Genomic DNA, 23,406 nt, shown 5'->3' on the forward strand with positions numbered 1-23,406 from the left:
TCCCTCACCACACCTGCTCGGCGTCTTCCCTCGTTGTACCCAAGGGTGTAGCTGCTTTTCTTGTCATCTCACTGTATTAAAAACATGTGCAGATCAGCAATCTGACGTTAAAAAAGAACAAGTAAAGAAGTTGATCTACCTCCTCCGACAAGTTGCATAGCAAGTATCTTTACCCACAACAGGCAACCAGTGCCGAACTGGCGCTCCATTAAATCCAGGAATGCAGTTCTGTAAGAACTATCTGTTTTGCTACAGCTTGGCAAGACTCGTCGTCGGTGCTCTCCGGCGGTATCGGAGGACAGCCTACGGTGCTCAGCGCAACCTGAGAACGGGTTATCGGCGCGGCGCGGGCCGGCGACCCTCGCCCGGCGGCCACTGCCTAGCTGCTGCCCGCGGAGGAGCAGACGGAGCTGCACATGTTCAAGTTGGAGGTCTCAGACTCGGCCTCCGTCTCGGCTTCATCGGTGGCCTCAGGCGGGGACACGGACTCGCTCGTCTGCTCTTGGCTCTTCTTTAGCCTGTGCAGAGCAGAGGAACCAGGCGTTACAGAGTCATCCCCAGATCAAACACCCTGCAGAAGGAGCCATGTGAAGGTGGCCTGCAGCAGCCAGCAGACACACAGCACAAAAAAAGGCCATTACGCAGACCGACATACCAGCAAAACACGCTGAAAACGTTCTGAAAAATTTCCTGAAATACTCTGCAGTGACCTGCAAGGCTTCAGCTTTCAGGAGTGCTGCCCACCCAGACCTCGGCCGCAAGCGCCCTGAGCCGCGGGCAGGGCAGCAGGCTCCCTGCCACGCACCACCTCCTCTGCCGAGGCCGTCTCCTGCCTCGCCTTCGAAGCAGACGTTCCCGAGTCAGCGTGCTCCATCGAACACGGGGGAAAGCAGCTGCTTTAACTCCAGCACTGTCACCGCTCGCTCATGCCCTGCAGAGATTTTAGCATGTTCCTTGCCTTCACTTCCCAAAACACCCTCTGAAAGCAGGATGGATGAGCAGAGACGGGGGGAACTGAAGTGGTGTCATATACGTATGTTAAATCCCAGAAGTCTCTCTGCTGTGTATTTTATTTGATGGCAGTGATTAATAATCCCTGATCTTGTCTCCCTTTTTGGTCAGAGCTGCTTTTCATACAGAGGCAGCACCTGAGCTCCTTGGCTGACATCAGCCACCCAGGGCTAACCCGGCAGCACGATGCTCCCGGCCCTCAGGCACTGGCACTCTGGTTCCTGAGGGAAGTCAGGAAAAAGAATATGATTTTTCTTTCAAAAAAACTACCCCCGCACACTCACTTCTCTCTGTTAAAGATGACAAAGTCTTGCTGGATAGCTTCAAGGCATTCTTGGAGATAGTCATTTTCCTGTTGAAGAAGAACAATACGTGCATAAGCAGTCCCATCTGCATCGCAGCGCTGCCCACAGCGTCGCAGCGCTGCCAGCCGCACGCACCGAGCCAGGAGCTTCAGCCGACACAGGTGATGGGAACGGCACAGCCGACTGCCGTCATGGCTTTCACCGCTGGCCTCTCGCGCCTGCAGCGGGCGGCGTTCACAACACAGAGAGCACACCGCTTCTAGACAAACACCACAGGCTTACCTGCGCGCTCTGGCTTCGGGAGGGCTAGCTGCCCGTGGGCAGGCAAGGCGGCGCGGGGCAGAGGCCAGCGGAAAGCCTGCGCCCGCGAGTCCTTGCGAGAGCAAGGCACAAACCGGCCGCCTCGTCCCACAGACGGCTGCTCCCCGCGGCCGGCCGGCCTGGCCCGGGGCTGCGCAGCGAGGCGGGCTGCGTGCGTGCCGGGAAGCTGGCAGCACCCGCGGGGCAGGAGGGAAACGTGGGTGTGAGGACAGCCCACACCCCCCGATTTCTGCCTTTGTTTTACCTCCTGCACCACCTCTGTCGAGGTGCAGAGACCTCCTCCGAAGCCAGACGCTGCTGCTCCACTCCAGCTCCGGCCGAAGCAGGGACGCCCGTCTCCCCGCAGCCCCCGCGCCGCCCGCCCGCACACCCCCAGCCGCGGGCCGTGGCCGCGGTGAGGGACGGGCTCCTGTCCGGTGCCTGCGTGGGCGGCTGGCGATCGGCCGTGGATCCTGGCAGGCAAAGTGCCCTTAACTCTCTTGGCAGCAAAACCTCGGAGAGGTAGTTGCAAATTTGCTTATTCTGGTTTTTTCCTCCCTTGCTTCCCGATTTATTCTTTGTCCTTTTACAGGAAGCCTCATTCATCGCAGCATTAACTCCCGCTGAAGAGGAAAGGGAGCCATGGCAGTTAATTGGCGTAGACGACAAGACAGGCAAAACCCTGCCCGGCGCTCCCCACTGCTCTCAGATGGGGAGGGTCCTGCCCTCGCGGGGGGAGCAACGTTTGTTCCCTTAGCCTGGGCTGATCTATGATGATTCTGTGACTCTATGCCTGGCACAGCTCAGAGGCTCTGCGCGGGGGAAGCAGGGACAGTGGGAAACGCGCCCTTGCTCACACAGGTCTCCTCCAGCACACCACCGTACCGGCCAACACCCCTTCCGAAATCTGTTCTCTGCAGGACCGAATACCTGCTGCCATGTAAGGAGATGGTTCTACTCCTGGGATGTGTCTGCTCTGTAAAACCGAGATTCTTGTATTTATTTCCCCAGTGATACAGAAGCACCGTAACTCCCACAGTGAAAAAATGAAACAAATGCATCTCGTCTCCAGCTTCATTTCCCAGCTAATGGATCCTCCTCTGCAGAAAGCGCTTGTGATCGCACTTCTCCCATGCTCACGTGCCGGCCTGCCCAGCCGGCACAGCCAGAGCTCATCCCGGCGTGGGATCCTGGCAGAGCCATGGGGGCTTACCCAGGGCACAGCTCACGTGGCGAGAGAAAACACGGGACAGTTACCCAAAACCGGGACTGACTGGTTGGATGTTTCTGCATGGCCATGATCAGCGCTTGGATAAACTACTACCGTGCAACCCCACTGACAGCTGCCAGAGACACCTGGGCAGCGCCTCTCGGAAAGGTGGAGGTACTATGGACTTTTTTTTCCCAGTTTTTCTCTTGACTGGTGTGCCTAGACCTCTGTTTCTCATTTCATTTTCCAAGGTAAAGATTACTGAGAAAAGAGTTTTATCAAACTTACATAAAAGGAACCTTTGGCTGTTGGGAAGACTCCATTGGGCAAATGTTTTTATCAAAATAAATCCGCGGTTACTGCACTGTCGCAGTAACCGCTGCTGTAACATCCCCAAATTCAGCAGCTCAGCCTTTTTTCCCGGCTGGCCGTTACCCCAGAAACCACTTACAGACTGTGAGCTGTCTTTGCTGTTATCCCTCGACTTGTTCTTCGCAAGCCTCTTCTTCTTCTTGTGCAAGGGCCTTGACTCCAGAATCATCTCCTCCAGCTCGAAGGTGGGGTCGCAGTGCAGGCGGCCCTTCTGCCAGGACACACGACACGACACCGCGCGCATTAGGCACAGCAGACTCTCTCTTGCAGCAAATACACTCAGGAACTACTTCTCCATCAGAAAGCCTCTGCTGAACGCAGCGGTTCCTCTAACGGTAAGTGGCCCCTGCTCGGGGCCGGGACACGGCTCGCTCCTACTCACATTGGGGACGAAGCCCGGCTCCACCCGCTTCTCGCCGACGTCGCTCCAGACCACGCCGGACAAGTACGCCGAGGCCTGAATGTCGGCCAGGCAGGAGAAGCGATGCTCGGGGTTCACTGTCAGCAGCTGCGGAGAGAAAAGCATTCCCATCAGAGGAGAAAGAAAAGGAGCCCCGCATCATCCTGCCTTTCAGATGAGTCAGATGGTTCAGCCATGCAGCCACTCTCCTGTCATGGGAAGTACCTAACAGGCTACAGAAAACAAACACATTGGAAAACTGTTCTGGAGGTTGTGAAATGAGACAGCCAAAAATTTGGTGCTGTGAGCACTCGGACCTGCGCGGGTTTGCTCCTCCCATGCCCACTGTGAGGCAGGACCCTTCACCGCAGCACCCCGGCGCTGCCGCCCCTGCGCACTCTTCCCCATGCCAGGGACAGACCTTGCTCCCTGGTAAAGACGTTGATTCCCCCAGAGGCTCATCGTTCCAGTTTCAACCTCCACGTGTCCTGTTTTCATACCCCTTCTGTGACACCAGGGGATACCACTCTGTTTATCACAACATGGATTACTAAGCACATAGGAAAAAAAAAGATCTCTTGGTGCACTGAGACCCCCGTCTGCGGACAGACCTCATTTTTCAAAGAATTCAGCACCGTGTACCACGCTGCACGCTCAGCTGACTTGAGTCACAGCTTCCAGGACTGCGGGAGGTACGCCTAACGTGGAGGCATGTCTGACATGGAGATACGTCTAACGTGGAGGTATGTGTAACACGGGATCTGGGTCGGGCTTCCAGAAAATTCCATGCCTAGTCTCCCCCTGTGAAAATCTTCACCGAAGCTCAGTCGATGCCACCTTTGCAGTGCACCCGCAGAGCCCCGTGCGTGTCCCTCCTCTCCCAAGTGCGGGATGCTCCTGGCGGGCGAGTCGCATCCCCCCTCACCCCTCTGCAGGAGCCGTCCCCCTGCCCATGCCGCTGCCGCCAGAGCCACAGCCCACCTCTGCACCAGTCCTCGCCGTTTTTCCAGAGCACTTAGAATTTGAGTCCTGACCTCCAGCCACCCCAGCTTGGTTTTGGGCATCTGCAAACTGAGCACCTAACGGTCTCCCAACTGACGGACACCTACGGTAGGACCTCTACAAAATGCCCATCTAGGACTGATTCCTTTAAAAAACGGTGGCATAATTCTAGGCACGCAATTATAGGTGGTTACAACCTTTCTGCAGAAAATAAAGTCAGCACAGAGTATTTTTCCAAAGCCAAAGGTAACTATGCAAGGAGCAGGTGACGGTGCCCATACTTACAGCCCACCAAGCGCCCAAGCACGGGGATGCTTGTGAAGGGCGTGGGGTAAAAGACCACCCGGAACTTTTCAGGCACTTTTGCACACCATAAAATTACCTTCAGCTTTAAAATGAAAAGGGAGGAATTCCCAACTCCTCCTGAGTAAGGCCGCTGTGGTGGCACTGGCCCATGGGGAGGGAGATGCATGGCGTGGATGCGGGAGGTGGCCCCGGCGCACGGGTGGGCGCCCGACATTGCCCCCGGGCACCAGCAGAGCCCCCGGGCTGCCCCAACGGGCAGGACTACAGCTGGGGCGCGCCGAGCACGGAAACCCCAGCGCTCTGGGGGATGTGGAGGGTCCTTCGGGGCTGAGGTGGTTGCTGGCATTTTCCTGCTGAGACGTTTAATTCCCACCCGGTGTCTGGAAGCCCGACTGCCAGCAGCCCAGCAGATGGCAACGTGAACCTGCTGAACGTGCCGCCGCAGTCCTAACTGACAATGCCGCCGCTCATTAAAACAAAACCTAGTTACGTAAATTGTACACCCAACATTAACTTACACCGGAGTCCCTTACTTGCCGTCAGCGCCGTGTACACCCTTGTTACAGCACACCCGTCAGCTACTTTTCTGAGTTCTCTAGCAAGCAGAAGCCGAAACTACAGCCTCCAAATGAACAACTTTCTCACGTGCAGTACAAGGAAAGCAGCAGACTGTCCCATAGCCATGGAACCCCCGCAGAGGGTTCTCACCACTGACCACGCCGAATCAGACCCTTCGGCCCGGCAGAACTGGCGAGAGGGAGCAGCTAACACAGCACACGCTCCTCCACCTCACGCGGCCATCTCGGCCACGATCGCTGCCTTTTTAGATTGCGGCGATCACAGAGGGGGATGCTGGAAGGGCAGAGTTCTAGTCCAGGTAGGAATTTGATTGTCACACCAAAAACCAGCCTTTTTCCTTCCCTTGCTATCAAACATAATGCATCTTATTACAGGGATAATAAACAAAACACAAGATTAATCTGTGCATAAGCCTGAACGAAGTAATAAAAATTAGTCCTATTTCAATTTTACATTAGTTATTAATACGCTGAAAATTTTCCAGCTAGCCTTGCGCACACTGCGGCTAATGTACAACGTAAACACCAGCAGGTCTATTTACCTTTCTTAATAGAGCAACCATTTCTTTTGACCACGCAGACGAGTACTGAACGCTCACGGTACTGAAGAGCTGAATTAAAGACTCCACGGGGTTGTTGGAGTGGATGTCATAGGGTCTCTGGGGGAAAAAAACGGAAGGATGAGAAGAGATTCCCTTCCCTCTCCACAGCTATTCAGAAAGCGCGTTCTTAGACCTCGGCCCGTCCCGGAGCCCTACCCAGCCCCGCAGCAGCTCGTAAGCCATGATTCCCAGCGACCACCAATCAACCTCGAAGGAGTAGCCCGTCCCGCCGTTCAGGAAGGAATGGAAAATCTCCGGGGCTGAACAGAAAGGGCGAAATGCAACAAGTTAATCGCTGACTTCAGTTTCCTTCTGTTTGAGTAGTTCGTGTAAGTCAGTATCTAAACCTTATGGTTATTTTTACGCACTACCTCCCGAGGGAAGGCTGTGCGAGCCAGGGTGAGCAGCAGCAGCAGCAGCACGCCCGCCCTCGCCGGGCAGCTGGGTTATCTGGCGCACGCGGGGGGAGCCCTCCCAACCGAGCGAGGGACGGCAGAAACCCGGCGCCCGCCGGGACGCACCCAGTCGCATCCCGGGGCGGGGGGGCAGGGTGCGATGGGGAGGGTGTGCTGACAGCGATGCATTCACCCGGGGAGTTTCACTTTTCAAATGATCAGGCTCCGCTGAATGACCTGGGTGCGTGTGTTAACGTGCTACATTAATTCAACGCTTTGTCACAGACAGGGACTGTCAGGCGGCATGCGGTGAGCACACTGAGACGTAAACTACAGACGGAAGGAACAGCTATCATTTCTTACCCATGTATGGCTTTGTTCCAGCTAATGCAGTTGCTCTTTCACCGTCCCTAATTATTGTTGCAATATTAAAATCTGTTAAATGTGCATGACCTTAAATAAAGACACATTTTAAGAAGGAATTAATCGCAGCGCAGAACAGTGGCAATGTAGAGTCAGAATACATTTGTCTCATAAGCTTCTGCCCTCAGACAGTGTAGAACAGGCGCAGGCGGGTCAGGGTCAGACCCCACTGAACAACCGTAACAGATCCTGAACCCCTCTCAGGATCTCAGTCTGGCCAGGTGATTACATGGTAGCTAGCTTTGCCTCTTGATTTTAAATCACACTTGGAGAGAACTAGTAACCTACACCAGCTCTTGGTCAAATCGCTCTAGCCAGAACCTACAGCTGGTGAAGAAGACAACAGGGAAACACTATACTAAGACAATGCCCTGGTTGCATGGATTAAATCACTAGAACTGTTTTTGATGAAAGCCATTGAACCACGACTACGCCAAAGTCCCAGAGCCAAAACAGTACTGCCGCTCTGTACCAGACCACAGCAAATTTGGATGTGTCAGTTGAATGAAATCGTAATAATATTTCCCAAACCCTAAGCCTGTACAAAGAAATCATTAAGATTTTTCAAAAAGTGCTGGAACACCTTCTCTCTGTCTCTACTTTCTCTGTCATCAGGACTGAAAGTTAAAATTCAGAAAAGGTCATTACTTCAAGCAAGCCTGGTATACAGAAAACCCACCCACTTGCCCTTCTGGGGGTTACTTTCTGCTCTCTGCCTACAAGGCACCTATGGAAGTGGTGTGTAAATCACGTAGGACACTGCCTTGTCCTATGAAGTCTTCCCTTACATCTCCTTTTTCCCATTTGTGTTTGGGCTTTATACCCTGCGCTATTTTCTAATGAAGTTCCATGCAAATGCAAGCTTTGGTTTTGATGAGGCTTTATGATAAAACTCGGATGGTTGGAGCCTGAGAGATTGTGTCTTTGTTCTATAAGATCTACTACTGGAACAGAGGTCATTATAGGATCTCCTATGGTATTTCTCCTATGTAGGCCACTGAGACAATATTACCAGTAGATGCTCTCATAAAGGTTCCTGAACTCCCTCCACCTGGCTCAGCCCAGATCCATCCCCCCAGGAAGACATCAAAACTACCCTAGAGGTGTACGTGCAGATCACTCATTCTAAAACTCAACAAAGTCAGTTCCGGTGCTTCGTGCCCTCCCACGACGCCAGGTACCGCAACTCCGGCATGGGTGACCTGGGCCCTAGCGAGAGAGGAGGCAGAGCGTGGGCGAAGCGAGGAGGGTAACGAGGACAGGGGCTGCCCTTGGTGGATCTTCCCTGGCATTACGATGCACAGGTACGTTCAGCCAAACACTGATAGTTAGAAGGTGTGGTGCCTTGTCCACATTTTTTCCAGATAAAAAGACACACAGTATTCAAGACTGTAAAGAATCTGTCCCTTGAATGAAGGAGGCAGACAAAGCAAGGCAGAGAGATCCTACCTTGCTCATCGAGGAGGATGTTGTCTGGTTTTACATCTCTAGGAAAAGAAGCAAGGTTACAGCAAGACGAAATCTCCGTCAGATCAAGGATGCAACTCAACAACAAAAAACCTGCAACTTTTTTATCTATTAAAAATTAGAAAGGTATAAAACAAAAATACCCCAACATGAGACAAGTCCCTTTATGATGGACTAGAAATACGCTTTTCCTGGGCAACTGGGCAAAAAAGTGGGAGCATTGACTTGTTCGGGCATAATTTCCAAGTAAAATTAACAACGCAAGACTGGGCCTAATTCTGAGAAGCCCTCAATCATTTGGAAACCCACCCTGGCGGGTGCCTTCAGGCCCCCAGCAAAGCGTGAGGCTTCCTCAGAGCGAAGGGGGAGCAGGACCAGCAGCCGGAGGGTGCCCAGGACCAGCACTGCCGGTGCAGTTTAACACCCGCAGTTCCCCAGCTCGGGGGTAGCGATGGCGTTAAGGGCCCCCCTGCAGCAGAGACAGCATCGCCCACCCAAACCAGCCACGGGCAGCGCGGTGCACGGGCAGCGTGGTGCACGGGCAGCATGGAACACGAGCAGCTCCCACTGGCTACTGACCGCAAGTAAGAGACTGCGTGGTTACCTGTGGATAATATGCTGACTTCGTAGGTAGTCGAGAGCCAGCGCCATCTCACAGATGTAGAGTTTGACCGTTTCTTCCGTAAACTGGACGTTTTGCTGCAGATGATAGCGCAGGTCGCCACCAAGAAGCAAGTCCACCACCATGAACATGTCCTCCTCGTCCTGGAAGGAGTACCTGCGGGACCGGCGGTGCGTGAGTGGGCAGGCTGGGTCGCGCAGGAGTCACAAAGCCAAGTCAGGCTTTTCCCCTCTCCTAATTACACAGCTCCTGTGAAAACTGCAAACATTCCCACCACGAGCATATGCCCGCGTCACTGTTCACACCTTTCTCATTAAGCAAACACAACTCAAGACACTGTCTTGTTTTTTAACCTATTGCTACCCTAAGCAACGCTTCCTTGGAAGAGGTAAATGTCCTTATTAACCCCCGCCCTTCGCCCTGCCACTGTCACCTCCCAAGCGCTGCCGTGTAATCCCACCAGCAGGCAGAGCTGCAGGCAGAGCTGCAGGCAGAGGTCGGGGCTCTGCTAGTCCATCACTTCAGAGAAACTTCACATTTTCAGTTGTGAACAATCTGATCACAGAATCACAGAATCACTAGGTTGGAAAGGACCTTCAAGATCATCAAGTCCAACCATTAGTCCAGCGCCACCATGTCCCCTAAACCATGTCCTGAAGCGCCACATCCACACGTTTTTTGAACACTTCCAGAGATGGCAACTCCACCACCTCCCTGGATGAACCTATACTTAAAATATCTCTGCCTATCCTGAAAAAGAATTGGAAAACACAAGTGCTAATTTAACCATAAAAAACAGAAAAAGAGATTTATATTTACTGTAGAGTAAAACGCCTCTCTCAATCTGCAGTGGATCCCACAGGAGACTGACGGCAGTGAGGATACACTACAAAACAACGTTCGATTGTTATATTTGGCGACAGTATTTCTAAGGAAAGAGCATGTGGGATTGTATAATACTTATGAATCACATGCTTCTGCTCTCAACTTAAATGTAAGCTCATTCTAAAAGTACGAGCTGAAAGGGAAAAATTTGCTAAGAGAGCAAGTTTTCTTAAGAATTTCATTACTTGTTGGAAAAAAAATATTTGCAATTGCCAGAATGCTGAAAAAATACATATTAACTTATTTGTCTAGTCTGGAGTAGCTTATCAACAAAAAGAATGTAAAGTATTATCAATTTACAGCCCTTTGGGTATAAAACTTCCTGAATTTTTTTAAATCTCCCCGCCCACCAGCCTGCCGTGCATCCGACGTGGCCGGAGAGGGCGGGGATGCCCGCGGCCAGCCGGTTGCCCAAGGCTCAGCCTGCTTGGCCATCCGAGGTGTGCAGCTTCCCCGGGAAAAACTGCCGCTTCTGCCCCTCTTCCGTCTCTGTGAGATCAGGGAGCCGTTCCCGAGGCACCGACCCTAGCCTTAAAAACACATTTCAATAGTGATATCAGCCTTGCAGTCTCTGAAGGAGATTACTGTGCACCATGCCGGGCAGATGCACTTCACTGCATTTTTTACATAATATATCACTTTTGCTTACCCACTGTTTTCCACGTAAGCAAGGCCTTTATTTTACATTTACCATTTTCTCCTTGTGGGTGTGGCTGCACAAATTTTTAGGCCGTCTCAAAAACCGCTGGGTTGGACATACTGCTCACCTGCCCTGGTGACACTCCCTACGCCACAGCTGCAGCAGCCTGCCTTTACGAAAAGCCGCGCTATCATTTGCAAGAACGCATCACAAACCACGCCAGAGGTGTGCGCGACACGTGGGGAATAAATCCTAGGCAAAATTTTGAACAACCCGGGTCACATATGCAGTAAGAGAATGGCCCGCTCTTCCGTTCTCAGTCTGTCATCCTCCACTCAACGGGGTGTCAAAGGTTTTCCCCCACCTCTCATAAATGTCACTCTTCTTGCGGTCTGAGAATATAAGCCATGAACCCTTCATCACCCTGCAACGTGTCCTGTATTTGCTCTTGCCCCAGCTCCCTCCAGCAGCGATCAGAGCTGTTTGCTAGCACAGGATCAGTTTGTGGCACGCTGCTCGACTGTGGGGGAAGATGATGGATTTTCTGATCCCTGCCCCAGGTCGGGCGCTCCTTCACGGGGCAGGGAAGGCAGAGAGCGGAGGGACCAGCCGGCAGCAGGATCCAGGAGAGAGTTCCAAGGCTGGCTGCCAAGTACGCACCCCAAACTAACCAACAATGTCAGGATACAGTGCACTACTTTCTAAAACTTGTAAATTAGTATGTTGTGTAAAATTTGATATTGATACATCTGAGCTCTAAAGGAATATATTTGATTTGGCCAGCAAACCTGTTGCAAAGCACGTTTTTGCCCTTAGTCGTTCTCCAGAAAAAGCCCACACACCTCATTATTTGAAGAGAACATGTAACTTTTTTTCAGCAACAGATCCCTAAAACCAGCTACATTTCAAATTGCTCGATGCTAACTTGATTGTGTGTGCACTGGCAAAAACTATCCTCGTTACTGGGTAATGCTTTAGGGTCTAATTTAAAAAAAAACCTCCTCGAATCAGGCTGAAATCTAACCAATAGCTTTAGTTGGTAATGCTTTCGAAACGCATCCTGTCTAGACAGTCACTGCAAAAAACGACATGCAGTGTATCTCCTCGGCTTCCCTACCACCGTATTAAACCCCCACCCCACCAGTGTCCCTCGGTGTACGTCTACGGAGATGCCTTTGCAGAGCCTACGCAGACCCAAACACGGTCCGGACGGCTTTAAACCACCCGCTAAAACCTCTTCAGTTAGGAGCTATCTCAGTAACGCCCTAGTGAACACACTGGCTACGCCTGGGTGCAGTCCTGTTTATTTAAACTATTAGCCAATCTCCGCAACATCGAGTCCTTTACAAGGACCAAACACTTACTGTGCAAAGCACTACATATTTTGTATAGTTTTTCTATTAATAAAAGTTGTAAATCATCATCTCCAAAAATGCTAGCTTCTTTACGTTTTCAAGCAGTTATCTGCTACAAAAATTGGCCCCCTGCGGTATCCGACTGATCACAGACTGCCACAGTACTCAGTATCCCCATGCACGTGGGAGGGAGTAGTCCTTTCACAGCAGTCACCGGCAGCATCGTACTGCCCCAAGACAGCGCAGTCGAGCTGCACATCGACACCCATGCCTCAAAACCATTTTACGCTTAAATTGGCAGGGGGTCCCTCAGGAGGGACTGATAGTGGTACTGGCAAGCAGGCTCTGAAAAGAACCCAACAAACACCCGAGCGTTTTTGATAGAAAAAGAGAAGCTAAGCCGTTTTAGAATGTTAGATGCCATAACATTTGGGTATCTTCTGTGCTACATTTCCTGAAGGCATTTCACGTTCTCACAGACTGCCACGGTAGCAGCTCACGGGGTTCCTCCCAGGGATGCCCGTGACCCCTGAGGACGGGCAGCACGTGGCTCTGCGAGCACCTGAGGGCGGGCGGCCCCAGCAGGCAGAGGGGAAGGAGCTGCTCACCAGAGATTCACCAGGAACACGTGCTCGATCTCCTGCAGGATTTCCAGCTCTCTGAACACATTGCGAACCTCATCTCTCTCGATGCACTGCTGTTTGTTCATGTACTTCATGGCATACATCTTCTCAGTGTCTCTCTTCTGCACAATGCACACCTGAAGTACCACAGGAGGGGCAGGGAAAAAAGAGATTTAGTAAAATGTTCCATATCCTCATTTGCTGCTCTACCTGGCGGAGACCCGCGCCGCTCAGCACTTCTACCCCTGCTATCAAACCTGCCCGGGCTGTGGCTTGGGACCTGGGAATATAAGCACCCCGTCTCCAAGCGCAGCGCCCGTGCGCTCCCGGCCCCACCCGACTGCCTTTAACTGCGCAGCCACACAAGAGCTGCCTGCAGGCCGTGGCGGCAGCTCCGGGCAGAGCCCTCCAGCAGGGAGGGGTGTCCGGGGGCTGTGGAGAGGGCGTTGTGCCGGCTGCCTCCCGCCGCGACCGCTTTGGGCTCTGCTCTCCCCGCCCCGACTCCGCTCTGCTCACACTCGCTGGCCGCCGACCTCCCGCAGCCTGGGTTTAATCCGCGGTGTGCGTAGCCGGCTCCGAACGGTCAAAATGACCCCATTTGTTTTAGCAGAAAGCGATTAAAACGTAAGCTCGTTCAAAACAACAGCAAACACTGTGCCCCCAGAAACACAGCGGTACTCTGTCCTTGCAAGGCCCAGACCCTCCCCGCTCGGGGTTTCGCGACCCCCGTGCCCCCCGCGCGCCCGGCCCAGGCTCCCAGCCTCCCGGAGCACCAGGCCACGCTTCGCCGGGCGCGGGCCACGCTGCGCGTCCCTCCTGCCCCGCGCCGCACGGGCGCGGACAGCCTGTTCGCACGGCCGGCAAGCCGGGGGCCACAGCGGGTCCCCCAGGCGAAACATCAGCCACTCCCTCCCGGCACCCAGCGCCAGGCCGCCGGCAGCCGCCAGCCCCGGGCCGGGAGGGGGAACCCGGCACCGGCCGCCGCTCCGCCGACGGGCACACAGCCCGCTGGGCTGGCCCAAGCTCCCACCGGTATCGCCTCTGCTGTGCCCCCCTCGCTGCTGCCGAGTGACGACGACATCTTAATTATCAAGGTAACTGTTTTTAGAAGAGCTAATTAGTTATCAAGGTAACTATTTTTAAATGAACTAATGAAATTTCTACATCTGGTATAATTACATCTGTCCTCTTTTAATTACCAGACATGCTCATGATTACAATGTGCTGGATATGTTTTCTTTGAAAAAGAAAAAATTGGGCATTTTGGTCACGCAGCCTTCACCTGGGGCGGCGTGGGGAGGCCGCCCTGCGGTGGCTTCAGGCAGCCGCGTAGAGAGCGGGTCACAATTCACAGCACGGAGCGGTAATGGAAGCTCCTGCGGACAGCGGGAGCCGCCGAACCCCGCCGAACCCCGCTGAACCCCCGCCGAACCCTGCCGAACCCTGCTGAACCCCACAGAACCCCACCGAACCCTGCTGAACCCCCGCCGAACCCCATGGAACCCCACAGAACCCCGCTGAACCCCCGCCGAACCCTGCCGAACCCCATGGAACCCCACAGAACCCCGCCGAACCCCGCCGAACTTCGACAATACTGCCATTAATAACCATCTGCAAGTGCTAATGGCGCACAATATAGTATCATCAAGGACACACTGCAGCAAGAAGGTGACAAAATAATAGGTGGTTATCGTTAGCCTGATAAAAACACCCCAATTAGCAAAGCACACTGAAATTATGGGGATTGTTTTACAGTCGTCATTACAATTACGGTAAGAACGGAAAATTGTGCATTGAAGTAACTCCACGCACACCTCAGACCTCCGGCGAAAGGCTCACTGCTCGGGCGGCTCGACCTGGGTGATACCCCCGGGGTCGAGCCCACGCTTCGCGCAGCGGCAGGCGCGGCCGGCAGAGCCCGGCTCGCTCCCCAACGCACCGGCAAGCCCGGCGCCCGCCCACGGGTGCTCACGCCCGGCGCTGGCAGCTGCGCCGAGGCAGGGCGGCCTGTGCCCCCGCACGCATCGGAGCTGTCGAGCGAGAGCGGGTGCCCCCGTGGGCGCGCACGAGCTCATCAGCTACGGCTGCCAGGGGCTGTTCATTAATACAAAAACGTACGGTAAAACCCTGCTTTGTGCAAACTTAGTAATAATAATGATGAACTACCTAGCGCGATGCAAGACACCAGCAGGATCCAACTCCTGCCTAAAGCAGACTAAACTGCTTGAACATGTAACAGACCAGGCAAAAATAACTTTATAAAGTCTTTGAGTGGGAAAGACATAAAAATATGGTCATAGCTTTAAAACATGGTCATAGCTATATAACTTCTCTAAAAACAAACCTTTGAATAACAGCCATCCAAGCACTGAAAAACATTCTTTCCTGATTTCAGTTGATTTCATATTATGGCTAGAAGCTCATTAATTTCTAAATTTTTTTTTTTTAGGTTGTGACTTGCAATATCTTAACAGGCATTGCATTTTGTATTTATGTCATTTGCTTCTTGTTTCTCTGCAGGGAAAATGGAAACCTAGTATAATAAATGAGGAAATGATGAAAACTTCTTGTACTCTGTAATCATAATAAATAGTTTTCTGAAACGGAACAGCATCACCTACATACAAAGCAATGCCAGTTTCAGGCACTCTGGAAATTTTTGTGCTCCGTCTTCTGGAAAAAAACACCAATGTGGGCGTCGATGGAAACGTCCTTCTTCCAGCCAAGGCTCCCAGAAGGCCAGGGTGGCAGGTCAGCCACGTGGGACGAGCGGGAGGTGGCTGACGGGCGCCCGGGCAGCGCGGGGCAGCCTGGGGCGCGGGGCTCCCGCGGCGGTGCTGCCGGCGGCACAGCTCCTGGGCAGCGCACCCCACGGCCGATGGACAGCCAGGGCGAGAGGGCACTTTGCCGGTGCCCCAGGTGTGCTCTGTTTGTACCGCTGTAATTACCGCAGCCATTAATGATCACGTTAATACAGCTCCTGGCAGGGGTCTAACGCAAGTCCAACCAAGGTCAGGACCGGTGTCAGTACTGCCTGGCCAGGCTCAGCCTCTTAGGTCCTCTGCCACCAGCAGGAATCCTTCCTAAAATGCCCCTGGTGACAAAAGTGCCCCTTCCCATCTCCCCCTTCCCCCCCCAGTGCCCCAACACGTATCTTCTCCTTTCTGGGCTTCTCCATTCCTGCATCTGCTCCTGGGGAAGAAATAAACATCTACTTGGTAACAAGTCAGAGTGGTTTTTTAAATTAATCTCGGTCCATTTTCAAGCAGATCTACAAGGCAAAGTAACGCAAGAAAGCAGAAAGAAGAGACTACTTTGTCCTCATTCTGCATAATGCGGTCCCTCGCCGCACAAAGGAAATTTTCAGTGGTTAAATACAGCCATTAGAAAAAATTGTATGTAATGCTGCCAGATTTGTGAAGCAGAAGGCAGGCATCAGCTGGTAGTATATCGCTCAAGACATGGCACATAAAAGATTTAATAGAGTCCCAGATACCCTGCACATTCAGCTGCTGCCAAATGGTTTGTATACAGCTGCCTTTGCTTTTATTGCATTAAAGGCATAAAGGGCTTGGAGCGTGCATTTGCGATTCAGGACATGAGATGTGCATTTAACATCTCCCAGTTCGATCTCACTTTATGGGGCCCCAGACAATGACAACGCCTGTATTGTCACCATAGCTGGCAGCTTCTTCTCATCTGAATCGGGGAGAATTCGCTCAGCAGCCCCAGCTATCTATCTCATTAATTTAGAGGGGACTAACGAGGACCATTGACCTAGGTGATATTAAAAAAGTAACGGGCAGGGAAAACTGACTCTTGGCTTTGAAATACTTTTCCTTAAGGTAAGAGCTGTCAGTTAAAAATGCAGTGCATGAACAGAAGTGTTCAGAGCCGCCTCTCCGCTTTGTGCACAAAGTTTGCTTTCATCAGCAAAAGCAGTCAAGGAGCTAGCCTGACTTTGCTGGACTTCCATGAGCACCCAGGAGATTTTCGTCGCTGCGTCTCGCGAGGGCAGACACGCAGCGCTGCTCCCTGTCACGCAGCACCGCCTGGATAACGTCCCCAACCTCGCTCCCTGCAGAGCCACCCCTGCGGCTCCCCAGGGCCAAAACACCTCACCCTCCGTTGAGCTGACAGTACATCAATCTGTTCAAACTGTCCTGATAATTGATGAAAGAGACGTGAGAACAGCCGAAAAGACAAGGGTTGGGAAGCCAAGAGGTTTCCCCGTGGCAGGAGCCGGGCATCCCGCGGGGCGGTGGGCGCGGGGCGGCAGGGCTGCGTCCCTCCATCACTGCCGGGCGCCTGGAGGACTCCTCCGTGCTGTGCTGAGCTCTGGCAATGCTCCTGTGGGGCAAACGGATGCGGCACGGAAACACGGCACAGCACCCAAAGCTCTCCTGATTTTCCTGTAGCGTCTGAAAATCAAAGTGGGGGACAAAGGGACCAGCTTTAATTTGAGAAGAATGAACGAACAGCAGCCACTGAGTGGGAACCACTGGCATGGTACTGAACCGCTGTCCTGGAGTCAGTGCGGTGGTGGCTGTTTTCACCAGCTTCCAATCGATTCAGGGAAAACATTAAGAATTTCAAATATCAGACCACAATCTATGGCGTACAAAACAAAACAAAGAAAAAAAATTAATACTGGGACTAAATAAGTGGAACATATCCAAGGGATTTATACTTTTGACTGGTTTGTCTTCTACTACCATCCACCCCATGACCATAATTTGCAGGGATGAGCCTTGCTCCTTCGATAAGGAGTATACGCACCATTTACACTCTCACACAAACCCGACCGTAGGATAAAGCCTCAGGATAAACCTTTTTCTGCAGGATGAAAGCACTCTCCACCACACCATGTACTAAGCACCAAAAGCAGAAACAAAGTCCACAACCTGCCAGGAATTATTTGGCTCCTTATTCCCTTGCATCACTCATAGAGCTGTTGCTTATAAGAGTTCTTTCTATCTTCCACCCACCCATGGTGTAAGTTGGCATGGAAATAGAAAGCTGAGATTTGGGTGTTTTCTGGTGCCCAGGGGACTCAAACATTATGTCCTTTTTGGAAGTGTTTTCTTTTCTTGTTAATTTAGGATACTCTCCCCAATTGCCTAAATTTTTGCTGCTCTGCACATTTTTCAGTCCAGCTTCCTCTCTCTTAGGCAGGCGCTGCCTTTTCTCCTTTAGAAATCCAATAACTTTTTTCCTGCTGATTCTGAAGGAATGCAACGGGTTGAAATCCCCGCTCAGATGAAAGGTCATCTAATCGTTTAATAGCATGTCCCAACTTATCTCAAACCAATTATAAAGGGGCAGCACAATTTGTCTGGCCTCAAACAAAAGCAAGTCGTTTGGGGATCTGGGCAGGATCTGCAGAGCTGATAAATACTTGAGATTGCTTGATCTTGGCTGCACAAAGATTGTTTTTTTCCTTCTGCAAATGCAGATGTCGTCTTAAATTAAGGCATCCGCGATCCTGTCCTCTGCAGGACGTTACCATCACTTCTGATGCAAATGCCCACAGCTGGGTTCAAGAGATCTTCCTTTTGCTTCTGAACTATGAGCAGTAGGTTTTCTTCTTGAATCTCTCAGTGGCTTCTGCCTTTGAAAGATGAGACAAATGCACTGTAATCCTGACATATATGTAAGACACTTTATTGACTTTGGCTGAGAGCCATCAGGAAGTTTCAGCATACAAAGCTGGATTCTGTTTATTTTGTTTTTAGAGTCAAGGCTTAGCATTAGCAAGTGTTGCGCACCAACATCAAACACCTTAATCCTACACGATAGTGAACAACAGCCGAACACTGCTCCAGCTTATAAGAATGTTTATTTGGAGTGGATGCACCTTGCTCACATATATTGATTTCTCCTCCAGCTTCTGCTGCCTTCCCTTGGGTACTTATGTCTGGACTCCCCATGTGGAAAACCTACAAAACTCCAGTTAGATATTGAAATGGTTATAAAAAGTCTCCATATTTCCCTTTCCCCAGAAATGAAAAGCACCGCAGTTGTAAGTGGTCATTCTGGAAATGGCTGTGACTCTGGGATGACGCATCGATCCCTCTGGCAGAGCTTATGTGATCCCAGCAGCGGTCTCCAACCATTAATCACCCAGAGCAGCAGCTTTCAGCTCTCAGAAAGAAGCCAGCCCCAATGAAGTCATGAGGAATGATCACGAGCAAAAGCACAACCAGAATTTGGCCCTAAGCTTTTACGCTGCAGAGGAAGTATCAGTCACCTCCGACACCAACCACCTCCTGTGCTGGTGGCCCAGGACCAGGCACTGCCTCTGCCCGAGAACGGCAGCGCAGAAGAGATGAAGTGTTGGGCAAACACCCGGTCCAGCCTGCAGCGCTTCTTGCTGCGCAAGCTCAGCAAGACCTAGCAGTCGCCAGGCCTGCCGCGGCCACCGGCACCATGTCCCAGCACCCGGCCCCACCGAGGTGCGGGCTGGAGCAGGGGAGGACCCTGGCTGGACCACCGGCGGGGCTCATTCTGCCCTCACGGGCTGTCGGGGCCAAATCCCTCCCCATTTTCCCCAATATCTATATGGCTGCCATTTTACGTGCAAGGTTGAAACTTGAAATGCGACGCATAAACGTAAGCATCGGTGGGCTTTGGGGCTGCCCGGGGAAAAGAGTCTCTGCTGCGGGGACAGCACGGCAGTAGGCTCAGGAAGGATGTCGAGCAAATGGGAGATTTGCAGCCTCTGGAGCAGGAAGAACTAAGTTCTTCGTTCTGAAGGACCAGAAACAGTAAGGAGGCACTTATCACAATGCATAAACAGCTCAAGTTTTTTGGAGAACTGAGTTCAGTTTCGATCACTAAATGTTACAGCAGAAACAGGGAGAAAAGAGAAAGAACTAGTAATTTGTGATAGAGCCATGTAAGCACATGCTTACCGCACCTCCACCGAGACCGCCCCGACCGCTGGCCTCACGGGGAACGGCTGGGTTGCAAACCAGTCACTGCAGTGTGGCTGGACACCCCCCGCAGGTGCTCAGTGGGGCTTTGAGCCTTTGAAGATAAACTGCAAAACCCGGGACAGTCAGACTCGGCAAGTCTTCCCTGCAGAGTAAGAAGATTGGGATTACCGGTTTCTTGCAAACCAGATGGAGTTTGTTGAGCAAACAGAGACAGTAAAGCAGTTAAGAAAGGGTTTACTGTAAACTATGCATTGCTGTTCTGTTGCTGAAAGAACAACCTCCAATACCGGTTTTGAACAAGTTCAGCTCCTTTAGACAAGCTTTCCTCTAAGGGCTCCCCTGTTAAACCAAGACAATAAACTCTTCACTTCCCTGAGTGTTTTCATTCTTTAGAAAGCAGCTATGTCTGATCAGCTGGAGGGAAATTACTTTCACTCAGCCTTTAAAGAAGAGTTGGAGAGGACTTTATTTGGCAATTAACGCCGCAATGGGCAGAGCGATGCCTGCGCGGGAGGCGAGCGGGAGAGCCGTGGCACCGGCAGCGGGCAGGACAGGGCTGGCAGGCACCGCAGGCTGCGGCCCCCTGCCGCTGTCCCTCCGGTGCTCCGGGGACCAGAGCCTCCGGGACCCTCTCTGCTTCGCTCTTTGAGAGCGGTTCTGTACCAAGAATTGCAGACAGAATCTTGCCAATTATATAAAATGAATTAAAATCAACTGTCAGCTGCTGTCAGGAAAGTAACAAGCAGGGATCGTGTTATTCTGCAGGGAAAACGAAGGCATTTGACACGGCTGCGGTATCATGGTTGCACAGGACGCAGTATCGGTTACCTTGTCATTTAAAAGCAATCTTTATATCCATTTTGTATTAAGATGGCACTGACGGTAATTGAAATACAATCTTTGCCCGGTAATTAACATCTGTGTAACACTTGTAATTAAAAAGGTAATATTAACTTGTTCTACAGTTCTCATAAACATTAAGGATAAAACCAGCTAATCAATTTTCTTTTTTTTTAGGCATAGCCAAGATAGCAAAGCTTAAAGCTGCCTCCTAGGTGTATTCCCAGTGTTATAATGACAGTATCAGGGATTCATTAAGCACATGAACCATGGTGAGCAGCTCGATGAAGCTCTGCTGGAAGCATCTACCTGCTTTCCACAGGCCTGTCCATGACTTTTGTGTCCAACCAGGAGGACCCAGGATGAAGGTCACCCCCTGAGGCACTCCACACAAGCCCAGGCATGGGTGGACACAAAGGGGATGGTGACTCTGTCAGGGCCATGGCTGTGAACCACCATGGCCCCGCGCCCTCTGGCTCGGGCTGCCCCAGCTGCTCATCCGCTGCTGATGGCTAGCTGCTGATGGCTAGTGGCTGCCGGCCGTCGGTGTGGTGAAGGAGGCCAGACTCGGTCTGCAGACGATGGGCTCCACCTGGAATCAGCAAGGGTCCATTCCCAAGTCCTCCCTGTCTGGCCAGGGGCATGGTCCCCTGAGGGCTACCAGCGACTGCACGTGGCTTGTGCCAAAACCATCCCCTGACTTCCCCTGGGGACACTCTTGGTCAAAAACTCCTTTGATGCCTGTAATTACTGTGCTGGCTCCCAGCTACTGCCTTGGGACAACCCACAGAAAACAGCACCTCCTACAAAGCGACAAAAGCATGTGAGTTATGGGTAGTATCAGGTGTGAACCACCGACATCCTCCACCAAAAATTACCTCAAATTTATCAAATCAGATTTATCTAATCAAAAGTGTTCTCAAAAAGGCAACAGTTTTGTTGACTCTGACAAAAGCAATGACCCGGCAGGTGGGTCCTGGGCATCTGACAACGCTGCCCAGCTCTGCAGACGTTCTCCTCGCCCAACACCCAGAAAGGAGCAAATGAGGAAGGGCAGAGAGACAGCCAGACACGCTCTCTTGAGCACCGCTGGAAGTGCAGCTATGGGCACCACGAAGCTGTGTGCCTTGGGCAGGATGAATCATGAACAAAAAGTAAACCGATAATTACCTGATAACCAGGACAGTAAAAGCAGCTGATCTCAGGGGAAAGGGCTGGGGCTGAAGACCACAGGTACCCTCACCCAGGAGCAGCTCCCCTACAAGAACAGGCCCAGAAGAGGCACCCAACATCTCAAGGATGCTGGTCCCGTGAAGGTGTTCCCCCTCCATGGTTGCTGACCCAGCACTTGGCTCAATGAGCACAAGAGGCTGGAAACACTAAAAGCAGCTGGCACCGCAGGAGCCTGTGCAGCCCCTCTCCGCCCCTTCAGGGCTGGTCCTGGTGGAGGGTGTTCTGGGCAAGACCGAAAATTTCAGACCTGTCCCTAGAAGAGCTCGTCTGATGACGGCCCAGCGGGCAATGGGTCTGGTGCAATTCAAAGGGACCCTGCAGCACCTTGCTGTGAGGCCGTGGCTGCGGTGAGAGCCTCGCGGCCCCAGCAGCCGAGTCGCCCCGGGGAGGCTGCGCCACCGCGGCCGGAGGCAAAGTCCTGGGAGCAGGACCGCAGTTGCACACAACCTACCCATGACGCTTACCCCACACTCAGCAGGGACACGTTACTATAATACTGTCTGATCCGGAATAAAAACACACTTTGAAACAATCAAAAACCTTCATTGCTTGATTATGCAGCTTATTTAACCAGAACTTTGTTCTGGGAACAGTTTTGACAGCAGTGCCTCTGGCAGTGTTTTTCCCAACTATTATCTCCAGCACACAAAGACACATTTAGAAGAATGGGACATCTGCAGCTCTGGTCCCCACGCCAATCTGCACGGCAATCTTCTGTGTTATGCCATGTTGATGAACCAGGCTCGGTGATACAAACAGGCGGGCGGCTGGCCGTGATGACAGCACTTCTCTGCCTTTCCACATCTCTCCAGCTTTCGGACATGCCTCTGGACTGGATTGGGCTGAAGGCTGCTCGGGGCCAGGCCTGCACGGCGGAGCCTCCCTGTGTTTGGATGCTCACCTGTGTGGTTGTGGTCCTCAAAGCAACGGACACCTCTAGGTGTAATGCTCACATCACTGCTCCTACCTGCTTCCACAGCCGGCTTCACAGACTAGGGTCGCATGCGGCAAACAGGTACCTGCTGCTGCTACTCTGTTGTTCTCTGCAAATACTCCCACATTTTTGGGCTCCTGATGGGCACAGCAACAGGCACACCAACTCCGTATGGCCGATCTCCAGCCTTCACGGAGGAGTCTGTGCTACACACTATAGAATCACAGAATCATTAAGGTTGGAAAAGACCTTTAAGATCATCAAGTCCAACCATCAACCCAACACCACCGTGCCCACTAAACCATATCCTGAAGTGCCACGTCTACATGTTTTTTGAACACTTCCAGTGATGACCACCGCCTCCCTGAGGGCAGGGATCCGCAGGGCTGCACCCAGGCACGGGCACCTGGGCTGCAGAGACACCTGGGGCTGTAGCAGCTTTTCTGCAATTAATGGTTTCAGCCAGTTGGGATCACTTAGTAGCTACATCTCGAAAAAAACAAGTATTTTAATAACACTGTCAGAGGCGAAGGTCAAACAGAACCTATCTACTCAGGCATAAAGCAAATTAAAAGGTATAAAGTTGTAGTGTATGGAAAATGACCACGATCCTGAGGAGCCATGCTGTAAGTACAAGGCTACCAGCTCAACAAATCTGCCTTCACATCTTCAAGAGATGATTCTGTTTTCTATTCCAAACACCTCACCACATTTCACTCCTTAAGACATTTTTCATGGACTCTTACGGCTTTACTTCTTCCCTGCTGAAAAGTTGTGCTTCATCACAAAATTGATGAAGGACTGGTTTGTCAGAACACCATAAATCATTAAAATCTCTTTAATTCAGTACTGCTGTTTGCTACAGCCAAGTTGTAACAGTAGCTGATAAAACTTTTATTCAAAGCAAGCCTGTTGGTGTTTTCAGGTCATGTCAACACTTCCATGAAAAATCCGATTCTCAGTTA

At 51.9% G+C, this 23,406-nt stretch overlaps 1 protein-coding gene across 1 annotated transcript; it reads right to left on the bottom strand.

The window, feature by feature from the left end:
• Positions 1-379: 379 nt before the first annotated feature.
• Positions 380-12,615, bottom strand: STK32C (serine/threonine kinase 32C; the record flags this gene model as incomplete). The annotated part of the gene is made up of 10 exons (XM_082002161.1): positions 12,482-12,615; positions 8,976-9,149; positions 8,354-8,391; positions 6,845-6,934; positions 6,243-6,346; positions 6,027-6,143; positions 3,581-3,706; positions 3,278-3,409; positions 1,296-1,363; positions 380-518 (listed from the first exon to the last, which is right to left on the bottom strand). The coding sequence occupies exons 1-10, from the start codon at positions 12,598-12,600 to the stop codon at positions 380-382; spliced, it is 1,107 nt and encodes a 368-aa protein (XP_081858287.1). The 5' UTR covers positions 12,601-12,615.
• Between the last annotated feature and the right edge of the window lie 10,791 nt (positions 12,616-23,406).

This window comes from Phaethon aethereus (genome assembly GCF_964289735.1).
Source record: "Phaethon aethereus genome assembly, chromosome: 7".
Classification (NCBI taxonomy): Eukaryota; Metazoa; Chordata; class Aves; order Phaethontiformes; family Phaethontidae; genus Phaethon; species Phaethon aethereus.